The sequence below is a fragment of the Cyprinodon tularosa genome, unplaced genomic scaffold (assembly GCF_016077235.1).
Source record: "Cyprinodon tularosa strain WSP-4 unplaced genomic scaffold, ASM1607723v1 ctg650, whole genome shotgun sequence".
Taxonomy (NCBI): domain Eukaryota; kingdom Metazoa; phylum Chordata; class Actinopteri; order Cyprinodontiformes; family Cyprinodontidae; genus Cyprinodon; species Cyprinodon tularosa.
The window spans coordinates 252,677-278,933 of NW_024039397.1; the positions used below are offsets into that span (position 1 = coordinate 252,677).

Consider the following 26,257-nt stretch of genomic DNA (forward strand, 5'->3'; position numbering starts at 1 on the left):
CTTGAGCACGTATTAAGTTCTGAGCTGTCTTTTTGCCCACTGTCTCACCTCATACTCTTGCTTGAAGCCGTATCCTTCAGATGTCTTCATGTGGTTGATGTGCTGAAGGAGGTCTGCCACCCTCACCGCTGGGTGGAGTTGACCTGTGTGATAAGGTGAACTCCTTCTCTGACAGTGATGCTGGGGTGAGCTTCCCAATAAGCTGCTGGATTCAGTGGAGGAGCTAAGGTGTTCATCTGGGAACACAGGTCAAATCATATTGTGCACAATGTAGACAACAGGAGACATATCCTAATCCTTATTATTTTCTCATTTCAGTCTTTTCAAATTCATGCAAATAGGTCTAGGAGGCAGCTAAGGGAGGGGGGAGTCTGCACTTCCAAATGAAGGCCAAACAGAGCTGCAAATAAATCTATACAGACAAGTGAATTCGCTACCTGTAAGGACTCCTGTTTTTGTGTTTGTGTTTCTGTGTTTGTCTCCCTTCCTCCACCAGGAGGCGCCTGGTTCTGGTCCGCCTCCTCACACACCTGCTGATGGTTTCCTCGTTAAAAGGAGTGTTCTTAAGCTGCTGACTGCCACTACCTTGACGCCAGAGTGTTTGCCAGTTTAGGGTACTCTAGTCAAGTTGAGTTTTTGTCAACCTGAGTTTAACTTTGTTTTTGTCTTTGCCTCTTGGCAGGAAGTTGTCCTGCTAACTGGATTTCTCGGACCTTCACACCCTGGAAGGATCAACTGAGCTTCAAACTGAGCTGGGGTTCAAACGGAAGGTTTGGATCCACTTTCCCCAAGAGATCGTTTGAGCTTCTCACTGAGAAAGGGATTATTCTCCACTACGACCTGTTCAATCTGAGTGGCAGTCAGTTTCTCCGTTTACCCACTAACAACCGCATTCTGGGTAAAAGCTGTTATGCCCTCCACCGAATCAGACAAACACTGGAACCACGGCACACAGACAGGAGTCAAGGATTCAACAACTTCTCTGAAAACGTGAGTCTGCAACCAAATCCTCTTCTCCAAGTTTCACGAGTCAAATTCCCCACTGAGCCTGAACTAACCGCTGTCATCCCCTCACTTTACAGTTCCGGTTGAGCAGTGTTCAGAGCAACACTTCTCCCTCTGTTTAACCACTTCAATAAAACCCGTTAAACCTTTTCCCTGATCTCTCTGTTTGGTTTTTCTGCATTTGGGTCTGAACTTTGTAACATAATGACATTACCACAGCACCAGATTGCAGACCTTTGGAAGCAGACCAATTTAAAGGTCAGAAAAGACGGAGGGTCTTTCTCCATGACAATTTCTCAACACTGGCCATATACTCCCTGCGTTCTTACATCGAGTGATGCAGCCCTTGGTGTCCATTAAGGGGCGAATTATCTTCTCGTGGTGTTGGAGGGTGCTCTGCTCAGTCATATGGCAATCCAAAGGGCTCAGTTTGCAACTCTTCTCCCGCATGTAGGACAGGGCTGCCTTGTTTATGGCCACCTTCTTTCTCCTGCAGAAAAATTGGACGACAGAGAGTAGTAACAGAAAGAGGCCAGCGGAAAAGAGTATGAAGATTGAGTTTATGCAGTCAAAAGAGATCAGTAAGGCCAGTAGCAGCAGGCTGGTGAGGGAATGATGAATAAAGTATAAGACGAGGAAACATTAAAATCTGATGAAACAAGATTGCAATTATTGGTGGCAATACTTGTTCTGTGGAGTTAAAAGGAGGTAGAAAGAGAGTGGAGGTAGGTAGGGAGTGAGAAGGTAAATGTGGTTTGTACAATAGCATGAGATAAGCAGTGCTCTTCCTTGCTACTCTTGGGCTACAGAGGACAATGGGGGCGTTAAAGCACAGAAAGTGAGCAGTAACTTACGGATTATAAGGGTAAAAATAGAAGTCCATTCTGATTAGCATGAAGAAAAGAGAAACAAAGAGGAAGAAAAAAACAACAAAGAAACAACGTTTTTATGAGTCATCAAACTAGCAGCTATTTAAAGACTTTAAATGTCATTTTCAAAAACACAAATAATACATTTCAAGCAGTTTAAAGGTGTTCAGACTTCTGGAATAGCTAGATTCTCAGCAAAAACTGACATTTCCCTTATTAGCTAATATTGTAAATTTACAAATAACCATTGTGCACTACGGTCAATTTATGAACGTTCCACAGACAACCAATATTGAAATAGAGATTGGGCTCATTGTGGTTAACTTTAAAAATCTGTATACAAATATGAGCTTTATTTTGACAATGGAGGATATAAGACATTTACAAGAAAATGACATTAGTATGTTTTTGAGATCAGCCAAAAGCAGCGAGTGTAACATGCTTTTTACACCAGGGGCGGATTTAGGAAATTTGTGGCCCTAGGAAAACTAAATAGGGCCCTCTGAAGACAACACATAAAACAGACCCAATATACAGATACAGAACTTTTAATAGAATAGGCATACATATATTAGTTCTAGGTTTTGTCCCTCTTTTATGGTCCCATTTGTTGTTGTTTTCCACTATCTGTTTTATACTCAGCTGACTTTTCATGCCTCGGCTAAAGTAAACACATTCCTCCTTTTAACTGTAGACAAGCCATGATCTCACACTGCCGTTCACACTGAGCCTGATTCTGCAGGAGGTTTATTCCTGTTAAAAGGGAGTTTTTCCTCTCCACTGTCGCTACAAGCATGCTTAGTGTGAGGGATTGCCTTTGAGTCAATGAGTCGCTGCAATCAACTGGTTTTCCTTAGAAAACTTTTAATCAATTTGACTGGATGATCTGGTGAACTGTAAAGAACCTTGAGATGACGTGTTGTGAATTGCCGCTATATAAATAGATGGAATTGAATTGATCTGCTTATCTGTTCTCCATTTTTCATTTGAATGAAATAATAGCTGCATGAATCATGACAGCAGACAAGATAGAGGAGAGCAGGAGGCGGGGTTACCAATCTACTTGCTCTGGAGAGCAGAGTTCGCTGCTTTTAGATGCTGTCGCCAAAGTCTAAAGCAGCAGAAAAAAGTCACTAGATATGTCGATAGGCGCTTTTATTAAAAAAAGGAGTCTGAAAAGTCACTAAATATAGCGACTAAAGCGCTAAGTTGGCAACACTGCTCTTCACTGTTTGTTTTCAAATGGTTTGCTGCTGTCTGGACCTTTCTGGACATGTGCAGCAAATGGACTGATCCAATGGGGTGGGCACTCCTAATATTATAAGCGTTCTGAGGGTATTTTAGCCAAAGGATTTATTTTAAAAACATAATTATTGTGCACAGGTAAGCCATAGTTGCATTAACTATACATGTAAACTGAGTTTTATGAGGCCCCCAGAAACTTGGGGCCATAGGCAACTGTCTAGTAAGGCCTATTGATAAATCCCCCTGGTATACGCAAAATAATTTAATAGATCTCAAATTAAGCAAATAGTTGTGTAGAAAGGTACACAGTACTGCTTTAAACACAGTTCTAAAAAGTTGGAAATTTAAAAACAATGGGTCAAAAGTGTAAGTTCATCAGATCAAAACTCTACTTCAATGTGTGAGTAAACATGTGTTTATCAAATATGTATAATTCTAAATATCTGTCATTGTCTATTTTATACACTCCCTATCAAATATCCAACTTTTAAACAAGACCACCCCTCAAGAGATATGAATCTTACCAACCCCCCACTAAAAAGATGCAAAAAAAACAAAAAAACAACAGAAACACCTTGCTAACCAATTACCAGGCCATCCTCTGGCACCTGCCAGTTGCTCGCCTCAAGTAGTTCAGTGGGCAATGCAATTACATTTCCCATGATGAAAGTTTTCACACACAGGTGAGTGTTCCAAAAAAAACCAACATTAAAAAGTAAAGTTAGCTTACAAGCAAAATGAACTGTCACAATATTTGTGTTTTCACAACTCCTAAAAATAAACCTTGCCAGAAGCCTAAAGATGTATTAGTATCAAATACAGAAATATTTTGAACTAATTAAATGCAATGATGTGTATGATGACCAGAATCAGCAAGCTAAAGCAAGACAAGCATGCATGTACTTGTTAGCCATTAGCTGCCATACGTGACTCTTGTGATTCGGTTTATTTCAGCTGGAATATGCTCTAATTCATTTTTTGAAAAATTAGCAAACCAATGCATTTTGTTCCTTGGTGGATGGGAAATAGGTTTTCTTATTCCTCTCTACCAGTTTTGATTTATTTGTTAACTCCTCTATGTGTGAAACAAATCAATGTGTTACATCACAGCTGCTACTGGTGTTGCGGTTGTTGGAATGGTCGACATAGGAGGCAGGCGCCACTAGGTGATTTATCCAATCAGCTAAAAAATCGTACTGAATTTCCCTACCTTTTGCAAACACTTTCCACAGGAGCCTTTCCAGATTGATACTGCTTAGAAGTCAAACTGAACTACATGGATTATGGCAGGTTCAAAGAAAAGTAAACAGCAGGTGTTATTGATGACAGAGGTAATTAACAGGTGGAAAGAACTGAACGACTCCAATCATGACCAAATATGTGTGTAAATAAGCTCATGAAGAAATCAAACTTGAAAGCAAATTTGAATAAAAATGCATTTAGAAAATATAGGTTAAGAATTTGGGATTAATGCTCCATCATTCTAATTGACTCTAGTTATAATTTACTTGTATGGCTAGATGCTTTAATCAATTAAGCCTTGAGCCTAATGGGAAAATGTTGGATTACTTTCTCCACAGGTACAAAGAGAGCTGATACCATGGCTGCTTAAAGGTGTTACCAATCTCACGCCTTTGGGTCATAGAGAATACTCACCTCTTTTTCACAATGATGATGATGCCCAATAGGAGGAGAGTGATGACTATTAGACCTCCAGCACAGGCTCCCAGGATTGGACCAATGTCCTCAACATGCTTGGATACCTCTAGTGTTCTCTTGGAGTCCTTATAGGCAGCTAAATGTTAAGGTAAACCAAGATAAAAGGAGGTAAAATAATGTTAACTTCACTATACGTCAGTTTATAAGGAAAAGACAACAATAAAACATTTAGACAGACAAATCCATCAAAATTAATTTAACAACAAACAGGTTAAGATAGAATAAACAGCAGCATCCTCTGTAGGTCACTGAGAGGTAAGGGATTTTCTACACTGCGGATTTAAAGGCACATGGATTTGGCTAACATAAGGGTGAAAGCCTGGCTCACTGAAGAACATATGATACCATGCAAGAAAGAAAATAATTAATCTTAAAACTGATTTGGTATCAGTATTAATGTATGTTTTTGAAAGCTGATGTCTAAGGGCTCACCCAAAAGATATTTCAGACTCATTGGATAATTGTTCATAAAATTATGGAAAGTTAAATTAGTTAAGAAATTTAACTCACCAAATAAAAACAAACAAATTCCAAACAGAGTGGGCCTCTCAAATCATTATTTCCATCCTGATTACTTATAACCCTGATAATTAATTTATGAAAAATTTAAGCTGACAACGAATGAAATGATAACATTAGTAAGCTAATGTTGCATCAGATCCCAACACACCCAAAATAAACATATTGATATGGGAAATATGGGGTTTAAAACAAGTACCTTTAATATTGTAACGGTTCTGTGTTTGGTTCTATTGGGGTCCATACGGTTATTTGTATTGTGTTCCTTATCTTTATTTGTTTTCCTTTGCCGGACTCTGTTGACTCCTGCTCTCATGTGATTGGCCTGTTACATCATGTGGGGGGAGCCGGGTGAGCAGCAGTTCGAAGACCGGAAATAGTGTGGGAGAGGAGTGAGGCTAAAGGCTGATTTCTACTTCGAAACCAGGTCGTCTGTGAACAAGAAGACGTCCCCGCCCCCTCCGCAGACTCTCTGCTGCTCCTCTCCAAAATTGTAGCTGACTGCAGACAGGAGGCCGGCTTGTTTTGTTTTTATGACCGAAATTGCGGAAAACAACTCGTGAAGTTTGACCAGCTAGAAGATGGAGGTACACGAGAACGCTGGGACCCTTTTTCCACTTGGATCCCTGCTATTTTTCGCCATCATGTCCCTCCGTTGTCGGATTAAACTCGCCCCCACTTCCTCATCGTCTCGGCCGTATCTAGACCCACAGCGTATAGTGCAGACCACGCTTCAATTTTGAGCATAAATCGAAAATGTCTGCATCAAGCTCACTGCGACACACTGCTGTAAGAGTATAACCAGGCCTTAACACTAAAGCTGCTTCTGTGTTCTAGCTATGTTGTTAGAGGCGTGAGCTGTAGCCTTTAGGAATAATAACTCGAATCTTGTTGACGACAATACCTTGGTGTTGCTGGCGTCATTACAATATCTTAAGATTATAATTTTCAAAATGTAGTTAATCTGACATATTAATCATATATGATGAATATGATGTTATTTCAATAATGAAGCATTTTGCCCTTGCAGAGAGTCGATGCTGCAAAGTCACTGACTACCTGCAGATGAATAGGTCTCCTTGGATAGTAAACTTTTCATAATCTGTATCAATCAGCTGAAGTTGACAGCATTTGTATTTGTTAAGATGGAATTAGCAATTATGGAATTACGCCTCTCGCTTGTAGACAGCTTTAGATAGGCAGCAGCAGCCCTCGTGACCCCGCTTGGGATAAGTGTGACAGAACACAAAACACACACCGACAGTTTTGGAGGAAACCTTAACCTTAGGTCAGTGGATTTAATATCTAAACCTAATTTAATACCGTTGGTTTACCCTCTCCTCTGAGGGCTAACAATAAGCCTAAACCTAAGGTTGTTTGATCTAATATGACTCCATAAAATTACCATTGCAACCTCTGATTACATTATCAACTTCTCATGTGTAATTCCCATATTGATTGTGAAATTGACAGTGCCTTGCCCCTGCCATCTTGATTTAACAGGCACCTATGTTGAACAAGTGGTGCCTGCCCATTAGACAACATGCCCAGTTTCTTGTCTTTAATCTTATCCTCTTGCTAGGAATAAAAAGAATACAAATGAAAAAGAGATCATACTGTATCTCTCCTATCCTGGCTTCTCTTCATTGGCTTCCTGTTAAATCCAGAATAGAATTTAAAATCCTCCTTCTCACATATAAAGCCTTAAATGGCCAAGCTCCATCTGATATCAGAGATCTGATTGTTCCCTATGTTCCTAACAGAGCACTTCGCTCTCAATCTGCAGGTTTACTAGTGGTTCCTAGAATTTCTAAAAGTAGAATGGGAGGCAGATCTTTTAGTTATCAGACTCCTCTCCTGTGGAACCAACTACCAGTTTTAGTCCGTGAGGCAGACACCCTGTCTACTTTTAAGGCTAGGCTTAAAACTTTCCTTTTTGATAAAGCTTCTAGTTAGAGTGGCTCAGGTTATCCTGAGCTATCTCTATAGTTCTGCTGCTATAGGCTTAGACTGCTGGAGGACATAGGGAACCCCATTTCATCATTCTGCTTCATTCTCTCTCTATTCTCCCACTCTGCAGAATCTGTTAGTTCAATCTCTAACGTTCTGCTCTCTCTGCTTTTCCTCAGAGTAGCTTTGCCTCGTCAGTTCCTGTTTGGCTGTGACGCCATCCTGGAAAGAAATATCAGCTGTGCTGCTCCCATCAACACCCTTGTTTATAGATCCTGGAGATTGGCCTGTTTTCCAGTGTGGTCCTGTTTCTCTGGATGAGCTCTCTTCGTCCTCTGACATGGGAGCTGGCTCGGAGCTCGTCTGCCTGGCTGTGTGTTTCCTGGACGGGGCCGCCTCTTACAGCTGCTTTTTGTATATCTGCTTCTGTCTCCTTGAACCCCAGTCGGCCTCGGCAGATGGCCGCTTACATTTAACCTGGTTCTGCTGGAGGTTTCTTCCTGTTAAAAGGGAGTTTTTCCTCTCCACTATCGCTACAAGCATGCTTAGAGTGAGGGATTGTATTTGAGTCAATGCAATCAACTGGTTTTCCTTAGATAGAAAACTTTGTATCAATTTGACTGTATGATCTGGTTGAACTGTAAAGTGCCTTGAGATGACGTGTGTTTTGAATTTGGCGCTATATAAATAAAATGAATTGAATTGAATACTAAATCATTAAGAGAGGGATTCTTTAAAAAGAAATAATAAAGAATTATCTTTCAACCAGGCCATTGCCGAGTACATTTTTATACCCTAGTAATCTGTGTTGGACCTGATTCCTAAATGGAAATGACAAGTATAGAGGAGCGACTCTTAAAACTACCAGCAGAGACACTTCTCGGATATTCTTTTACAAACACACTCACCCACACAGTTTATATTTCTCTATACTCGTGTGGACCTTCAATTGACTTCCATTAATTTCTAACACATTTCTGCAGCCTAACCGTCACCCTAACTCTAACCATTACGGGTTCATACCTAACCCTAATTCTAACCTAAACTCAATTTACATCTTCGTCCTAAACTTAACACCTAAGCCTAAAACTACACCTAAGCGTGAAAATGTGACCCTTACCCAAACCCAATCCTAACCTAACCTAAACTCAATTCTCACCTTCATCCTAACACCTAATTTAAAACAGCATTTGTAAACATGGGGAACAGACATTGGCACTTGGTCCCCACGATGTGCAAAGTTTTATGGAATTGGTCCCCACCATGTAATAAAAACGCAAGCACACACACCCAGCCACACAAACACAAGTTTATGGATTGCCTTGGGAAAGCCCCCACTCTTTTTATGTGCTTATCGCTACTTCACAAGAATCACTACATACAAGAATAATTCAGAATAAAGGTTTCATATCAGACGTACCTTTGCGAGCAATTTGGACGCAGTTTATCCTGGTTCCCTGGGGAAAAAGACAGGTGTAAATGAATACATGTATCCTTGATACCAGGATGACATAAGAGAAAATAAAGCTATGCTATGAGGTACAATATGTAATAACAGTATGTCCGCCTAAATTTGAATCAGTCTGTCAAGAACATTGAATCTTATTTTCAGTGCCTCTGATGAATAACATCATATTTTATCAAGAGTAGTCTTAGGTAAGACAATACTTGAAATTTCATGACAGATGCATTTTGCAAACCTCAGTCACCTCACCTTGTGAGGCCTAGAATTAAAGTCTGCTGTTAGACTTTGAATCCAGATAAAATGGTCTCTTCTTTAAGAGATTATAATTTAAAAAAGTTAAATTGGCCTTGATGTGTAACAATGACAATTTTTTAAAGAAAGCCCCTTTTCCTGGAATGGTTAGTAATTTTCTACTGTAAGTGGAAATCATAATTTAGAAGACTGTTAAACACCAACAGAGTGTCGTTCAATGGCTTCTCCTGATAAGGTGCCAGACAGGCCGCTAGAGGAGAGCCTTCCTGCCTACAGCTATAAACACCTACTCCAGCTCGTTCAGGAATGGCCAATTAGCTACCTAAGCAATCAAGCTTGCTTTGAGATTAATAAGGTATTTCGTAAATGATTTTAGTAACAGTGAATACTGAACATATTGGCTTGGTAATTCTTACAATGATTGCAGCTATTTTCAGCTAAATTTGTATCTTTTTTGCCAGCTGCTACATTCATTTACAAGTCCAGGCTTAAAAGATGGGCAAATCACACACTATGCTGCTTAATAATAGGGCTATGGTTATGCTGACATGTGTCTCCTTAAATTTAGATATCTCTATCTCTCTACCCAGTGGCTTGTAACCAGTGAAATAATCTCAACATTTAAGGTTGCGAACAATGGAATGGATTTAAAGGCCTAACTGGCATCATAATGGTTCCTACCCCTTTGAATGTGCTTGTAGCCTGGATGTAGATGAGGTAATTCTTTGTAGGGTCTAAAGGACTGTTCCAGTAGCCATTGTAGGTGTGATTGTCTCCCACGATGAATGGTGTGGCTTCGGGCAGACTGCTAGGGGCCAGCTCAGCTGTATAGTAATGTGGTGCACCTTTGACCTGGGCATCGCTGTACGTGTTTGCAGTGGGGAAACAGTCCACGTTGCCCAACTCCCTTCTTCTAACCTTGCGGGAGCCATCTTCTTCCACCACAACCACCTGATAGGCACTGAGAGAAATAGGTAAAAGATCAACTTCTCTGCAATCACAGTTTGGACTTACAAGGGTGTAAATTTGAGGCACAAATGTGTAACAAAGCTTCCAATTGGGTACAACAGCCCCACACATGATCACACCAAAACTTCACACTAAAGAAGCATTTTTATGTTAAATATATTACATTTTTGTAAAACTAATACCAACTCTGCAATTTATACACACTCACACACACACACACACACACACACACACACATATATATATATATATATATATATATATATTTACACACACGTACACACAGACACACACACATATATATATTTTTTCATTACTGGTGGGCAAAGATTATTTTTTTTAATCTTGATTAATCTCACTGTAAACTTGGAATTAATCTAGGAATTAATCTAATGATTTCTTGTGGTGAAACTGTTCACAGAAGAGAAACAATGAGGTTGTAAGTATAAATAAGATAGAAGATCACATTTTATCCTAGTTTTGTGATAAAGAAGGTTGTTTATGTTGGTAGTCTGTTCATGCTAAGCTAACATTATGTTCTGGAGGTTTATAAATATTTATTCACATCATGTGTGCTCCATCCAATGCAGATCATTGGCTTCACTCCCATCTAATGAAAACTAGTGTAATTGGATGAGTCGTAGAACACAAGCACATATTGGTTAGCTACTCGTCAAATTTGTGCTGACGCCAAAGAAAATCATCAGAAGCAAGCAGGTGTTCTTCAAACTTTAAACTCGAATTGTCTATGCCATGCTACAATGTCAGATTCAGAAACAGATGTGGAAATGTCTGAAAGGTGAGAGCGTACTGGGAGATGGACACCAACAAGACCTCCTTCAGCCCTATCTCAAAGATTTTTTTCGAAATTGTGGTAAAATTTAGCTTCTGGCTGTTTTTTTTTTTTTTAGGTTACTTTATACTTATATACTTTAAGTAGTTTTTGGAGCACAAACTTTTTAACTTTTGCTTGAGTAAAGAGGTCAGGCTGATACTTCAACTTTTACCAGAGTGTTTTTAAACTGCAGTTTCTATACTTCTACTGAAGTAGCAAATGTGTGAACATGTTGACACCACTGACCTTGATTAACATCACATGACACCTTTAGGTTTTTTATACATTTTGCTTTTGAGATTGGTCTGCTGCTTTCTGAGCCTTACTAATCATTTCCAATTGTCCTACAGACCTGCAGTTTTTAAGGTCACTGTGCAGCGCAGATGTTACATTAATAGATACGGATTACTTGTTTGTTGTACCTGACGGGTGCTCCTCTCCCCAGGGCAGGGCGCAGCAGCACAGTGATGGTACTCTCTGACTCGCTCAGTGGAGACGGGATGTCTTCAAAGTCAAATAAAGGGGCTGGGAGCAGAAATTGAAAAGGAAAGAATAACACACACATTAAATAAATAGGTCAGAGAGAGGCATACAAGCAGTATATTTTAGAGAACATCCAGTTTTGTCAGGAGCATTTAAAAAAGTATATCAAGATACAGTGAGCCACCTTTTTTCATTACACACAAATCTACCATGTGTACTAGGGTTGCAATTAATGATTATTTTGCTAATCAATCAACTGTCAGTGCCATTTCCATGATGTGCCTTAGACAAAACTTTGTTATTTTGTATACACAGAGTATACACATTGTGTAAAAGATTTGCACTGTAGCGCAAGTATGATGTTTACAGTGTGATGCAGAGTCTGGATTTTTGACTTAATTAGTTCACCAGTCTTATGGCAGCAGGGAAAAAGCTGTTACCGAACCTGCACGGGACACACAGCGCTGAGATGAAATGTCTTTTACAGAGGGGAGTGTAACCCCGATGATCCCCTCTGCTGTTCTCACCACTCTTCTCACGTTCATCCAGTCTGAGGCGCTGCAGCCTCCACACCACAGAGTGAGGCAGCTGGTCAGAACGCTCTCTATGGTGCTTCTGTAGAAGATCATGAGAATGGGTGGGGGCGGGTGGGCTCTCCTCAACCTCCACAAGAGGTACAAGTACTTCTGTGCCCTTTTGGCTAGTGAGGTGGTGTTCATAGCCCAGGTGAGGTTGTCGGCGATGTGCACCCCCAGGAATTTGGTGCTGCTGACCACCTCTACAGCTGAGCTGTTGATGACCATTGGAGTGTGGTTAGTCCAGTTCTTTCTGAAGCCGAGAATGATCTCCTTCATCTTCTCCACATTCAGGACACACTTTCACATCTCCTCATTTCCTATCAGATGCTGTAGGATGATGGTGTTGAAGGCTGAACTGAAGGCCAGGAACAGCATCTGCACGTGGGTGATCTTCTCCTCCAGGTGTGCCACTCTCAGGTGAAGAGTGGAGGAGATGGCGTCCTCAGTGGATTGGTTCTGTCAGTAGGCAAACTGGAATGGGTAAAATGTTGGGGGGAGACTGGAAACGATGTGTTCTTTTACCAGCCTTTCGAAGCTCTTCATCTTGATGGGAGTCAGCCTGATAACATACCTTCCCAGGTATGTTATCGGGCCCTGTTGCCTTCCTAGAGTTGACTCTCCTCAGTCTTTCACACGTCCAGCATGTCAAGGTAGAGTACCTCTTCTCCCTGATGGGGAACAGCTTTCACTGCTGGAGTGCTGTTTAGTGCCTCAAACCTTCCAAAGAAGTTGTTAAGTCAATTTAGCAAGTTAGCATCAGCTAGGTCCACCCAGAGAGAGGGTGCGTTGTAGTCTGTGATCGCCTGTATGCCTTGCCAAATCCTCCTGGTGTTGCTGGCATAGTGGAAGAGATGCTGGATCTTCCAGCTGTTGTTCTGCTTTACTGACCTGGTGTCATGTTTAAAGTTGGCTCTCGCTGTCCTCAGTGCCTCTCTGTTACCAGACCTGAAGGCTGAGTTCCATGCTTTTAGCGGTTTCTGGACCTCACCAGGGTCGTTGGTCTGCCTCGGTGATGTTCTTTGTGCTGCTGACTTCCACAATACATTTGTTGAAGTAGGCTGACACAGTCATGGTAACTCATCAATATTGATCTTCTTATCATAAGTTTCTGCAGCTTCGAACATGTTGCATTCAGAGTATTCAAACAGTCCTCAGTCAATATTTACAAACTTGATGTCTGCAGGGAAGAAGCTCGCGACCGATCTAGCTTTTTTACACCAGTTGTTGTCGATTTAGACACACAGTCCCCTTCTCTAGGATTATTTGGTATGGATGAATTGACATGACTAATCTCCTTCTTTTAAGAGACTTGGAGTTGAGATGATCCATTTCGTTGTCCAGTGAGCGGATTTTGGAGAGCAGGATTGAAGGGAGTGTCGGTCTGTGGGGATTCCTTCTTAGCTTTGCTTTTAGCCCGCTTCTGCTGCCTCTCTTACTTTTTCTCCGGCGTGGTCTGCTCCATGAATGTAACTATGTGCGTGTCTGTCCGAAGCACTCCGAAGCTTTTTAAGCAGTCAAAAGTGGCTTTGTTTACAAGTCCAGAAAAAAACTCTCAATGATCGTAGCTCCAGCAGGGGCTGGCGGTTGTAGACACAGGATTGATGCTTAGTTTGTAGAGTTCTAGGCGGCATATTTTATGGATTTGTGAAGAGCTGTGCTGAGCCGCTCGCTGCCTATAGCCGACCTCATCTTGAAACATTTTTTAGTTGTAAGGTTGTACTTTTTGATTAACTAATTAATAATTGAAGAGGAAAATGTTCTTTAATTTAGAAAAGGATACACTTGAAGAATTCTTTATAAAGTATGCTGATCTGTCTTGCTAATTGCCAATCATTTCCACATATGCACAACACAGTGTGAAATTGATTGTTAGCAGTTATCAGTGTTACTTCTTAGTGGACACTTTGATAATCACAAAGTTTGATTCAATGTTCTGTTCACATGTATATGTATACATACATATATATAAATATATATATATTAGGGATGGAACGGTTTATGAAAACCGTCCGAACCGTTCGGTTCGACTGTCTCGGTTCGATTCGTGTGTGTTGCGTTCGGTTCATGCGCTGCTCCGTTTTTTCATAGGCGAAGCGTTTACACTCCAGAGCAGAAGGTGGTGGTACTGCGACCAAAGCCAACCACCAGTAGTAAACAAGAAGAAGAAGAAGAAGAAGAAGCGAAGCAGCGTAGCCGGGTGTAGCAGAAAAAAATCAGTTGTTGTGGAGAACTGTGTGGGTATGGCGAGTGGGAAAGAACAGGAGTTGGAAGAAGCGCCAGCAGCACTTTATAGGTCTGCTGTATGGGAACACTTTGCATTTAGAGTGACCTACGATGACGGCGGAAAGAAAGTTGTGGATAAAAGTGCAACAGTGTGCAAGCATTGTGCAACACGTTTTGTTTATGCTAACAGCAACATGACCAACATCTAATGCTAACCCCGAAATCCCACATACTCCATCAGTGCCCCGCTGTGCTCCAGACCGCCTGCATAAAGCAAAGCCTACAGCCTCCTCTGCGGCTCCCGTCCGATCCGCTCTGAGTTCCTTGGAGATCGTAGAGAGCATGCGCGAGATGATTAAATTCAAAGCAGCAAAACATGCGGAAATTATCCATGGTTTCCGCGAATCATTAAAAATAATTACAATTCATTAACTTTTTTTCATTAATTTCATTAAAAAAATGTTTCTTTAATTTTTATAATTTTTATACATTTTTTAATTTTTTGGTGTAACAATAAACATATACCGAACTGAAAACCGTGACCACGAAACCGTGAACCGAACCGAACCGTGGATTTTGTGATCCGTTCCACCCCTAATATATATATATATACACTGCTCAAAAAAAATTAAAGGAACACTTTGAATCTCAATGGGGCAAAAAATTCATGCTATTTATTTATACTGATATGGACTGGGTGATGTGTTAGGAACAAAAGGATGCCACTACATTTGATGGAAATGAAAATTATGAAAATTAACCTACAGAGGACTGAATTCAAAGACTCCCCAAAAATTACGCAAAAAAAATGATGTGGCAGGCTATTTTGCAAAAATTTCATTGCAGCAACTCAAAATGGTATTCAGTAATTTGTATGGCCCCCACGTGCAAGTATGCATGCCTGACAATGTCGGGGCATGCTCCTAATGAGACGACGGATGGCGTTCTTGGGTATCTCCTCCCAGATCTGGACCAGGGCATCACTGAGCTCCTGGACAGTCTGAGGGGCAACCTGGTGGCATCAGATAGATCCAAACATAATGTCCCAGAGGTGTTCTATTGGATGAGGTCAGGTGAGCGTGGGGGCCAATCAACGGTATCAATTCCTTCATCCTCCAGGAGCTGCTTGCTTACTCTCGCCACATGAGGCCAGGCATTGTCGTGCACCAGGAGGAACCCAGGACCCACTGCAAGAGCATAGATCTGACAATGGGTGCAAGGATCTCATCCCGATATCTACTGACAGTCAGGGTGCCGTTGTCTAGCCTATATAGGTCTGTGCGTCCCTCCATGGATATGCCTCCCCAGACCATCACTGACCCACCACCAAACCGGTCATGCTGAACGATGTTACAGGCAGCATAACGTTCTCCAAGGCTTCTCCAGACCCTTTCACGCCTGTCACATGTGCTCAGCGTGAACCTGCTCCCATCTGGGAAAAGCACAGGGCGCCAATGGCAGACTTGCCAATTCCGATGTTCAGTGGCAAGTGTCAATCGAGCTCCACGGTGCCGGGCAGTGAGCACAGGGCCCAATAGAGGATAACGGGCCCTCAGGCCACCCTCGTGAAGTCTGCTTCTGATTGTCTGGTCAGAGACATTCACACCAGTGGCCTGCTGGAGGTCATTTTGTAGGGCTCTGGCAGTGCTCCTCCTGCTCCTCCTTGCACAAAGGAGCAGATACTGGTCCTGCTGATGGGTTGTAGACCTTCTACGGCCTGTCCAGTTCTCCTGGAGTCACTGCCTGTCTCCTGGAATCTCCTCCATGCTCTTGAGATTGTGCTGGGAGACAAAGCAAACCTTCTGGCTATGGCACGTATTGATGTGCCATCCTGGAGGAGTTGGACTGCCTGTGCAACCTCTGTAGGGTCCAGGTAGCGCCTAATGCTAACAGTAGTGACAGTGACCCTAACCAAATACAAAACTGGTTAAAAAGAGTCAGAAAAGATGAGGAGGGGAAAAAATGTCAGTGGCCAAACAAAGAGTTATGTGCCCATATGAAGGCTGTGATTTTCAGAGCAGTGTTTATGCAACATGTAATGCTCATAAAAGTAGAGTACACAGCGGAAGTGGTACATTACAGTTTAAAGCTGGAATAATGTCAAAGATTGAAGGTCCAGCTCAGCTGCCAGAAGTGGATGAAGAAACCCCTTTACAAGATGATATTCAGGGTGAGACTGAGCCGGTAGATTACATAAAGGACTTGGAAATAGACTTGGAACATAATCTGGCCTCACTGTTTCTTAAAATACAAGCAATTTTGTACATATCTGATAGTGCTATACAATAAGTAATTCAGCAGATCAACAAGATTTATTTACTTTCAAGCCAATAATACAAAGTGAAGTCCAGAGAATTATCAGGCAACATTGTGGTGATGTGGATAATTCCACTGTGAGTGATATTTTGGGTGCTATTTCAAAAAATAATGCCCTGCTAAAGTACACAAAAAGGGGGATCTTTATTAACAGGTGCCAGGAGAGCATCTTACATACAGAGAGAATTTACAGTTGTAATGCCAGTTCAATATCTTCTTGACAGAGATAGTAAGGCTGTTGCATATGTCCCCATAATGAAAATGCTGCAGGCTTTGTTGAGCAATAAGGATATTTTGGACAAGGTCCTGTGTAGTGAGATGGATTCATCAGAAGGGTACAAGTCATTCAGAAACGGTTGTCATTTCAAGGAAAATCTTTTTTTTGAATGTGGAAGAATTCAGGATTGCTCTTGGCCTATATATCGATGAATTTGAATTGGCTAATCCACTTGGAACTTCTAAGAAAAAACACAACCTGTGTGCTGTGTATTGAGTACTTGCTAATCTTGCTTTCAAATGTCGATCTGCTCTTCGCTCCATTCAGCCAGCACTTTTGTGTAAGGTCAACACTGTGAGAGAGCATGGCTATGCAGAAGCTCTTCGTCCACTCCTTCAGGATCTTGCAACTCTTGAGGAACATGGTGTTTATATAGAGCAACCAGCTGAAAGTGTCAGAGGAACTGTATTGTATGTAACAGCAGACAACTTCGGGGCTCACTCTCTGGCAGGATTCCAGGAGAGTTTTGCAGCAGATCACTTTTGTCGGTTTTTTTGTCTGTGTAGATGAGATGAAATGCAGGATAAAGTGGTCCAATAAGGTCTACACCAGCCAAGGACAAGAGAGAACCATGATTTATATGTGCAAGAGGTTATGCGTGACCCTACCACGGCCAGACATCATGGTGTCAAAAGAGTGTGTCCATTAAGTGAAAACTGATGCACTTCAATGTGTTGGATAGTTTCCCACCTGACATTCTGCATGACTTTTTGGAGGCTATAATACCAGCTGAATTGTCACTGTAGGCGCCATATGCCTGTTTTATGTATAGTTTGAAATTATTTGTATTATGAGAATTTGATATTTCATTTACATTAATGAGTGACAATAATAATTTGATTTAAAAATGCATACAAGTTAAAAAATGTTAATTTAAAATATTTACAGGACGCTGCTTAGTGTGCCTTTTGATGACATCATTTTTCTGCGCCAGGTGGGCAGTAAGGTAACAGACACGGGAGGAGGAAGGTTGGTGGCTCACAGTTTTCTGACCGTGTTTTGCTTGAGCCATGCATATATTATTACTCTGTGGAACCTCAGATTTTAGTTTTGTGAAAGTTTAAGAGGTATATTTTTGTACACGTTCGTTTTTTTTTTGTTATCGCCTTTGTTTTAAAATAAAAAAGGCAAAACGTGACGTCAGTGGAGGCTATTGTTTTTTTTTTGGATCCTGGAACACGCGTCAGCCACAAAACTCCAACCTAACATGGATTTAATTGAAACTCTTGGATTTACCCTACATTTGTCAGAAAACCTTGGCTCTGTTTCGCGTTGAAAAGGACTAAGGAAACTTTGGAAACCGTGGACAACGATTATCAAGGTCGGACTTTTACCACAAACACATGGATGTAAGGTAACTAACCACAGGAAGAGTGGATGATCATTCTGGTAAGCTGCAATTTGTTTGGATATTACGGAAGCTGCCATTATGGAAGAAGTTACTGAACAATTAACTAGTGGAAAAAGAGAATCTAAAATGACTGAGAAAGCCTATGAAGATAAGCTACATCGCTTAAGACAGTCAAGAAAAGCTAAGCTAGGACACTTAACTAGCCAACTTAAACAGATTGAAACACTAATGGAATTCGACAATAACGTGGATGCAGTTAAAAAGAAATTACGTGTGGGTTTTCAAGATTCATTTGGAGAGTTGTGTAAGATAAATGACTGTCTGCAACAATTCATGGATGAGGAAGAGTTTGAGAGGGATCAAAACTCGTGGTTTATTCCCAATGCGAAGCAAATGCAGGGCTTCATTGATCACGTGGAAATGTGGATTAAAATAGTAGCGGCTCGCGCTGAACAAGCTAGACGCTGTGACGCCGAAATTAACCCTTCGGACAGTGCATCCGCTGTATCTGTTGCCTCGAGTAAGAGGAGTAAATCACAAGAGACAGTATTTGGAAGTAGGCTGTCGACCACTTCCTCAAAGCTTAGACTTAAAGCAGAGATGGAGAAAGCTGCATTGCAGGCAGAGGCAATAGCTTTGCAGCAAAAACAGGAATTAAAACGCCAGGAAGCTGAAATAAAGGCAAAAAAGGAACAATTGGATTTGCAAACGCTCATTGCAGCTTCAGACGCAAAATTACAAGTGTTGAAAAATTATGAAAATGAATGTTCTTCTCAAATGAGCCATTCATCACGTCATTCATCACGCCGTTCAATGACACTTGAGTCAGGACTTATTCAACTGCCTGTAAGTCGAAATCTAGTCACTGACAATAACAGTACTCATGGTTATTTCATGCCACTGCAGCCTCAGCCTATTGCTGCACAGCAGATTCTACCTATTGGTGCACAGCAGCCTCAGCTTACTGGCAAATGGCAGCCTAAAGCTACAACTGTAGCAGATAACCATACAGTTGAAACACTCTGCAGTGTTATGACTCGTCAGAATACAATAACCGAGTTGATGGTGAAGCAACAAAAAATGATGACACTGCCACCATTAGATATTCCCACTTTTAGTGGTGACCCCCTAGATTACAACACATTTGTACGGGCATTTGAACATGGTGTAGAATCACGCACCGAAAGCCCTAAGGATCGTCTCTATTTCTTAGAGCAATATACTAGTGGGCAGCCTAAAGAGCTAATAAAGAGCTGCCTTCATATGAAGCCAGAAGAAGGCTACCAGAAAGCAAAGGGGTTGTTAAAAGAACATTTTGGCAATGATTATAAGATTGCTGTTGCCTACATGAACAAAGTGGTAAACTGGACGCCTATCAAGCCAGAGGATGCTGAAGGGCTGAATGCCTTCTCACTCTTTCTGACAGCATGCCTTAACACCATGACAGAAGTCAGTTACATGGAGGAGCTTGACAATGTGGCGAATTTGAAGGCTATTGTTATGAAGCTTCCATACAAGCTACGTGAAAGGTGGAGAGGTGTTGTATTTGGTGTGCAAGAGCAGCCTGACAAGAGAATCAAATTTAAAGATTTGGTTGAGTTTATTAACAAACAAGCCAAAATTGCACTGCACCCAATCTTTGGAGACATAAAAGATAATACATCTGCTAAAGCACCTCCACCCAAGCAAAACAATAGCAAAGAGCAGAAGAAAAGCATAATTAAGAAGTCATTCACTACAAGTGCTATACAGTTGGAAAAACAGCAGGCAAACACAAAGCCAAAGGAAAACATAAATTCAGAAAAGAGTGCAACAAAGACGTGTCTCTTCTGTGATGGTGAACACAACTTGGACATGTGCTTCAAGCTTAAAAGCAAGTCGCACAATGAGAAGATCGACTTTCTGAAGGGAAAAGGATGTTGTTTTGGTTGCTTAAAGCAAGGCCACATGAGTAAATTCTGCAAGGCAAAGGTCAGCTGTCAGGTGTGTTCATTAACGCATCCAACGTTGCTGCACATCAAGAAAAAAGACACCGGTGCTGAAACAGAAAAGGAGACACAGATTTGTGAGACACAAACTATCCTCAGCGCCTTCATTGCTGCAGAGTCCGATGGTGGTGGGCCGACTGGGGCCGGGGAAGACGACTGTACATTGGCGATCGTTCCTGTTCAGGTTAAAGCCAAGAAGGGAAACGCGGTGGTACAGACATACGCCTTCTTGGACCCAGGAAGCTCGGCCACTTTCTGTACAGAGGCATTGATGAAGGAGTTGAAGCTCACTGGAAGAAAGACCGACATACTCCTCAGAACCATGAACGAAGAGAAACCAGTTCGAACTTATGTCGTGTCAGGCTTAGAAATCAGCAGTTTGTCTAGTGAGGAGTTCATTGATCTACCAGACGTCTTCACACAGAAATCCATACCTGTGGGCAAAGAAAACATACCAAAACAAAAGGATCTTGAAAGGTGGACCTACCTTAAAGAAATACACTTACCTCATATCGAATCCGACATTGGATTGCTCATAGGAGCAAATGTACCTAGAGCTATGGAGCCGTGGGAGCTGGTGAGCAGTGTTGGTAATGGGCCATATGCTGTGCGGACCAAGCTAGGCTGGACTGTGAATGGACCTTTGAGGGAAACAAACTGCCACGAAGACAAAGGAGGGCCAAAGAGGAAAACTGCACACCGCATATCAGTCAGCAGTTTGGAGAACCTGTGGTTACAACAGTTCAAGGTGGATTTTCCAGAAAGTGGAAAACATGAAGAAGTGGAGATGTCCAGGGAAGACCACCAGTTCATGGATATGGTCACGGAATCTGCTGCACTGATTGATGGTCACTACTCCTTATGTCTACCCCTTAAAAACAGATCGGTTCATTTGCCAAACAATCGACCAATTGCTGAGCAGCGCGCACAAAACCTAAAACGGAAGTTTCTCAGGAACGAGATCTACAGACAGGAGTATACAGACTTTATGGAAGAACTGCTAAAGAAGGGCTATGCGGTGCAACTCTCAGAGGATGAAAAGATGCACAAAGAAGGGAAGGTATGGTATTTACCACACCACGCTGTATACCACCCTGTCAAACAGAAGCTAAGGGTTGTGTTTGATTGTGCTGCGTCCTATCAAGGCACATCCCTGAATGACCAACTCCTTCAGGGTCCAGACTTGACCAGCAGTCTGATTGGTGTCGTGATACGGTTCAGACAAGAGCCTGTCGCGATCATGGCCGATGTGGAAGCAATGTTCCATCAAGTTAAGGTGTCTGAAGAAGACTCTGATCTGCTCAGGTTCCTCTGGTGGGAAGGCGGTGACTGCAACCAGGCGCTGACGGAGCACAAGATGACCGTGCACATATTTGGGGCCACATCCTCACCCAGTTGTGCCAGCTTCGCTTTGAGGAGGTGTGCGGAAGATCAGAGTGGGCAGTTCAGACCTGAAGTGGTTCAGACCGTCCTACAGAACTTTTATGTAGACGACTGCCTTAAGTCCGTCGCTACAGAAGAGTTAGCTGTTTCCATGTGTCAAGACCTGATAAAGATCTGTGCTAAAGGAGGCTTTCGCCTCACCAAATGGGTGAGCAACCGACGGAAAGTGCTTGACTCCATTCCCAAGTCTGAATTGGCAAAAGAAATGAAAACCTTGGATCTGGATCATGACGAACTACCTCTGGAAAGGGCTCTTGGTGTCAACTGGTGTGTTGAGTCAGACACATTCAAATTCAAGATCACCATAAGAGATCGCCCATTCACCAGGAGAGGACTTCTCTCAGTCATCGGTTCAGTCTATGATCCATTAGGCATTTTGTCACCCGTAGTCTTGCCAGCTAAAGCTATCCTGCAAGAACTATGCAGATTGAAAATTGGGTGGGATGAAGACTTACCGGAGCATGTGAAGAAGCAGTGGACAGACTGGCTAACTAGTCTTCCTGCTTTGGAGCACTTCTCAGTGGCCAGATGTCTTAAGCCTGAAGAATTTGGAAGTTGCATATTTGCACAACTACATCACTTCGCAGACGCGAGCGAGGATGCGTATGGATCGGTCAGCCACCTTCTCCTGCGCAACACAGAGAACAAGACACACTGCATGTTCATGATGGGCAAGTCCAGAGTAGCACCTCTCAGGCCTCCTACTATTCCACGGATGGAGTTGATCGCGGCTACGGTGGCCATTAAGATGGATGGTGTCCTGAGAAGAGAGCTACAACTGGAACTTGCAGAGTCAATTTTTTGGACTGACAGTACGGTGGTACTCAGGTATCTACAGAATGAGACCACACGTTTCCGCACATTTGTGGCAAACAGAGTCTCCACTATCTTGAAGAACTCTGATGTTGAGCAGTGGAGACATGTCAGCACCGACGTGAATCCAGCCGACTGCGCCTCTAGAGGACAAAGAGTGGATCAATTCCTAAAGAACACCACATGGGTGTCTGGGCCTGAGTTTCTACACGGTCCTGAAGATAGTTGGCCCAACACTCTGTTGAGCTACACAAACTTACATCAGACGATCCAGAGATCAAAAGGGTCACAGTGAATCGAGTGGAAGTGGAAGAGAATGTCACTCCATTCAAAGGACTAATCAACCACTTCTCATCCTGGATCAAACTGAAAAGAATAATGGCGTGGTTCCTGAAGTTGAAGGCCATACTGAGAAGCCTCTGTCAAAAGCGCAAAGAGCTGTGTGCAGCCAAGACCGGAGACAGTGCAGTTCATAGTGAACAGCTGATCCAAACCCAGATTGACAGCTTCAAGGCAAGCATTAGACCTACTCAGCTTTCAGTAGAAGACCTGGAGCAAGCAGAACTCGACATAATCAAATTCTGTCAGAAAGAGAAATACTCAGAGGAGATTGCGGCTTTGCACAAGGCACAGAGTGTGAAGCGCAGAAGTCACTTGTACAAGCTAAACCCAGTACTTCAAGATGACCTGTTGCGAGTCGGCGGAAGGCTGAGTCGGGCAGCTATGCCAGAAAGTAGCAAGCAGCCAGTCATTCTGTCCAGAGACTTTCACGTAACAGACTTGATCCTTCAACAGATTCACTTAAAGACAGGGCACGGTGGGCGCAATCACATGCTCTCTGAACTGCGCCAAAGATTTTGGGTTCCAAGTGCCAACATGGCCATTAGGAAAGTTATTGGAAAGTGCATGACGTGTCGCCGACTGCACGGGAAAGTTGGAACCCAACTTATGACTGATCTTCCACAAGATCGTGTAATCCCAGATGATCCGCCTTTCACTCGAGTTGGCGTGGATTATTTCGGACCACTGGAGGTCAAGCGTGGAAGAACCATTTTGAAGAAGTACAGAGTCATATTCACTTGTTTGGCCATTCGCGCAGTGCACATAGAGGTAGCCTCATCATTGGACACTGATTCGTGCATTATCGCGATTCGGCGCTTCATATCACGAAGAGGACAAGTGAAAGAGATCCGCTCGGATAATGGGACGAATTTCGTTGCTGCCAATCGTGAGCTGAAGGATGCCATTGCTGATTGGAACTCATCACCATTTGTGCATCTGTTCCTCCAGCATGGTATCAAGTGGACGTTTAACCCCCCCACCGCATCGCATCACGGTGGAGCATGGGAGAGGTTGATACGATCAGTACGAAAGGTGCTGAATTCAACTGTGAGAGAACAGATCCTTGATGAGGAAGGCCTTCATACGGTCCTGTGCGAGGCAGAGTCGATAATCAACAGCCGTCCGATCACTAGGGCATCCAACGATCTGAATGATTTAGAGGCTCTGACGCCTAATCATTTACTGCTGCTCAAGACGACACCCTCGTTGCCTCCAGGATTGTTTGACCGAAACGACCTCTACTCAAGGCGCAGGTGGAAACAGGTACAATACCTGTCCAACTTATTTTGGAAGAGATGGACCAAGGAGTACCTGCCTCAATTACAAGAGCGCCAGCGCTGGGTCACAGCATCCAGGAACTTTGCAGTAGGAGACATCGTTCTTCTCGTGGACGACTGTGCACCGAGAAACTCCTGGATTATGGGCAAGATCATTGAAGCTGTTCCAGATAAGAATGGTCTTGTCCGCAGAGTTAAGATAAAGACAAAGACCAATGTTTTGGACAGACCCATTACGAAGATCTGCCTGCTTGTGGAGTACGACCGGGCTAGTGGTAAAGACTAAGCCCCATCGATGAACCATGTGCTAGCAACCTCTGGCTCTGCTCTCTCTTTATTTCTTTACCTATTTTCTCTCTGTCTTTCTTTCTTCATTGCAGATGGAGTGATTAAGGACTTTAAAGTTTGGACGAAGAACAATGGACATTTTAACATACTTAATTCATGGCATCCTGTTTATGCAACAGTGATTTGCATATTTCTTGGTTTGGGATATGATTCATATTTTATTTAGTGAAAGAAGTTTGGTAATTGTTCTTTGTTACTCTGTTATTAGAACAATTAGGGGCCGGTAATGTAGGCGCCATATGCCTGTTTTATGTATAGTTTGAAATTATTTGTATTATGAGAATTTGATATTTCATTTACATTAATGAGTGACAATAATAATTTGATTTAAAAATGCATACAAGTTAAAAAATGTTAATTTAAAATATTTACAGGACGCTGCTTAGTGTGCCTTTTGATGACATCATTTTTCTGCGCCAGGTGGGCAGTAAGGTAACAGACACGGGAGGAGGAAGGTTGGTGGCTCACAGTTTTCTGACCGTGTTTTGCTTGAGCCATGCATATATTATTACTCTGTGGAACCTCAGATTTTAGTTTTGTGAAAGTTTAAGAGGTATATTTTTGTACACGTTCGTTTTTTTTTTGTTATCGCCTTTGTTTTAAAATAAAAAAGGCAAAACGTGACGTCAGTGGAGGCTATTGTTTTTTTTGGGATCCTGGAACACGCGTCAGCCACAAAACTCCAACCTAACACGGATTTAATTGAAACTCTTGGATTTACCCTACAGTCACTATGTCTAAAGTATTTCATTATCAATAAATATGTTTCTTTAGAGTTTTTAAATAAGGCTACTAGGCTGTTTCCGTATACATTTCTGGATACATTTGTCCAGCAACAGATCATTCAAAAGACCTTTATCTCAAAGGTAACTATTGAGGGAAATGTCCATGAAAACTGGTCTCTCCCGAGGTTGCTTCTGTTGATGATAGGCCTTCATATCACTGAGGGACACAGAGCATGGGAGATTCTTATGCTTCTTAAAGATATATTGGAGATGGTTATGTCATCACACTTTACAGATGAGTTAATTCATGTCCTGGACTGAAAAATCTCAGAACAAAGAGAACTGCTCCAGGAAACATTTCCAAACTACAAACTGCGTCCAAAACATCATTTCATTGAACACTACCCTCAAATGATAATAGTATTGGGTCCGTTAGTAGATGTGTGGACGATGCGTTTTGAGGGGAAGCACAAGTTTTTTAAAACAGTGGTGCATGACACACGCAATTTCAAGAATGTGGCTCATACCTTGGCTGTAAGACACCAGAAGATGATGGCCTTTTATTTAGACTCCTCAATATTCTTCAAGCCACCTTTGGAGATTTATAAAGTGAAGTCAGTCTTGGTCGCATCTTTTCCTGACATTGTTCAGAGTTAATTTCATCAGCAAAATGTTAAGGAAAGTACAGTGCTTGTTGCATCTTCTGCTTGTGTTGATGGATGATGTTAAATATAACACAGGTATGATCATTTCAGTTGCTCAGTCTTCCTGAGTTCAGAAAATAACACATATTGTTGTCATCAACACAGAAATCATGTTTGTCTGCCAGCTTTTGACAGCAAGGTATGTTGAACATTAACGTGCTTATGAGTTGTGTTCCACTGCAGTGTTAATTTCATCAACCATGACGATGACGAAAATATTTCATCAACACACCTTTTTCCAGTGACAATGACGAGACGACAAGAACAAAAATTGTTTCCAGAAAATAAAATAAGTTCCAGAAGTTGAAGAATTGAAGTTGCAATAAATGCTGGAAAAGAATGTGGACAACAAATGGCTTCAAAAGGCCTCAAAAGACATAAAAGGTGTTAGGTTAATTACCTTCCAGGCATTCCCGAGGGACAGACTGAGGAAAGCCTTGAAGCTGAGAGAAAACTCTTGGTTGAAGAAATGAAAAAGAGGAACCCTAGTGGAGTTGTGATCGCATTAAAGATGGACCAGAGTTCCCATTGCGGAGACTAGAGATTGTGGAGGCCAGGCCT

At 42.1% G+C, this 26,257-nt stretch overlaps 1 protein-coding gene across 2 annotated transcripts in view; it reads right to left on the reverse strand.

Annotated features, from left to right (window-relative positions):
- The window catches only part of LOC119799160 (receptor-type tyrosine-protein phosphatase U-like), a 123,127-nt gene that overhangs the window by 43,816 nt on the left and 53,054 nt on the right, over positions 1-26,257 (reverse strand). Inside the window, exons 11-17 of one of the 2 annotated variants that reach the window (XM_038308954.1) lie at positions 11,251-11,353; positions 9,706-9,985; positions 8,728-8,764; positions 4,776-4,914; positions 1,860-1,889; positions 1,335-1,495; positions 49-236 (exon numbers count right to left, since the gene is read on the reverse strand). In XM_038308954.1, coding sequence (XP_038164882.1) covers positions 49-236; positions 1,335-1,495; positions 1,860-1,889; positions 4,776-4,914; positions 8,728-8,764; positions 9,706-9,985; positions 11,251-11,353 — 938 coding nt within the window. The remainder of the gene's footprint in view (positions 1-48; positions 237-1,334; positions 1,496-1,859; positions 1,890-4,775; positions 4,915-8,727; positions 8,765-9,705; positions 9,986-11,250; positions 11,354-26,257) is intronic. The other variant, XM_038308955.1, reaches the window with a different exon arrangement.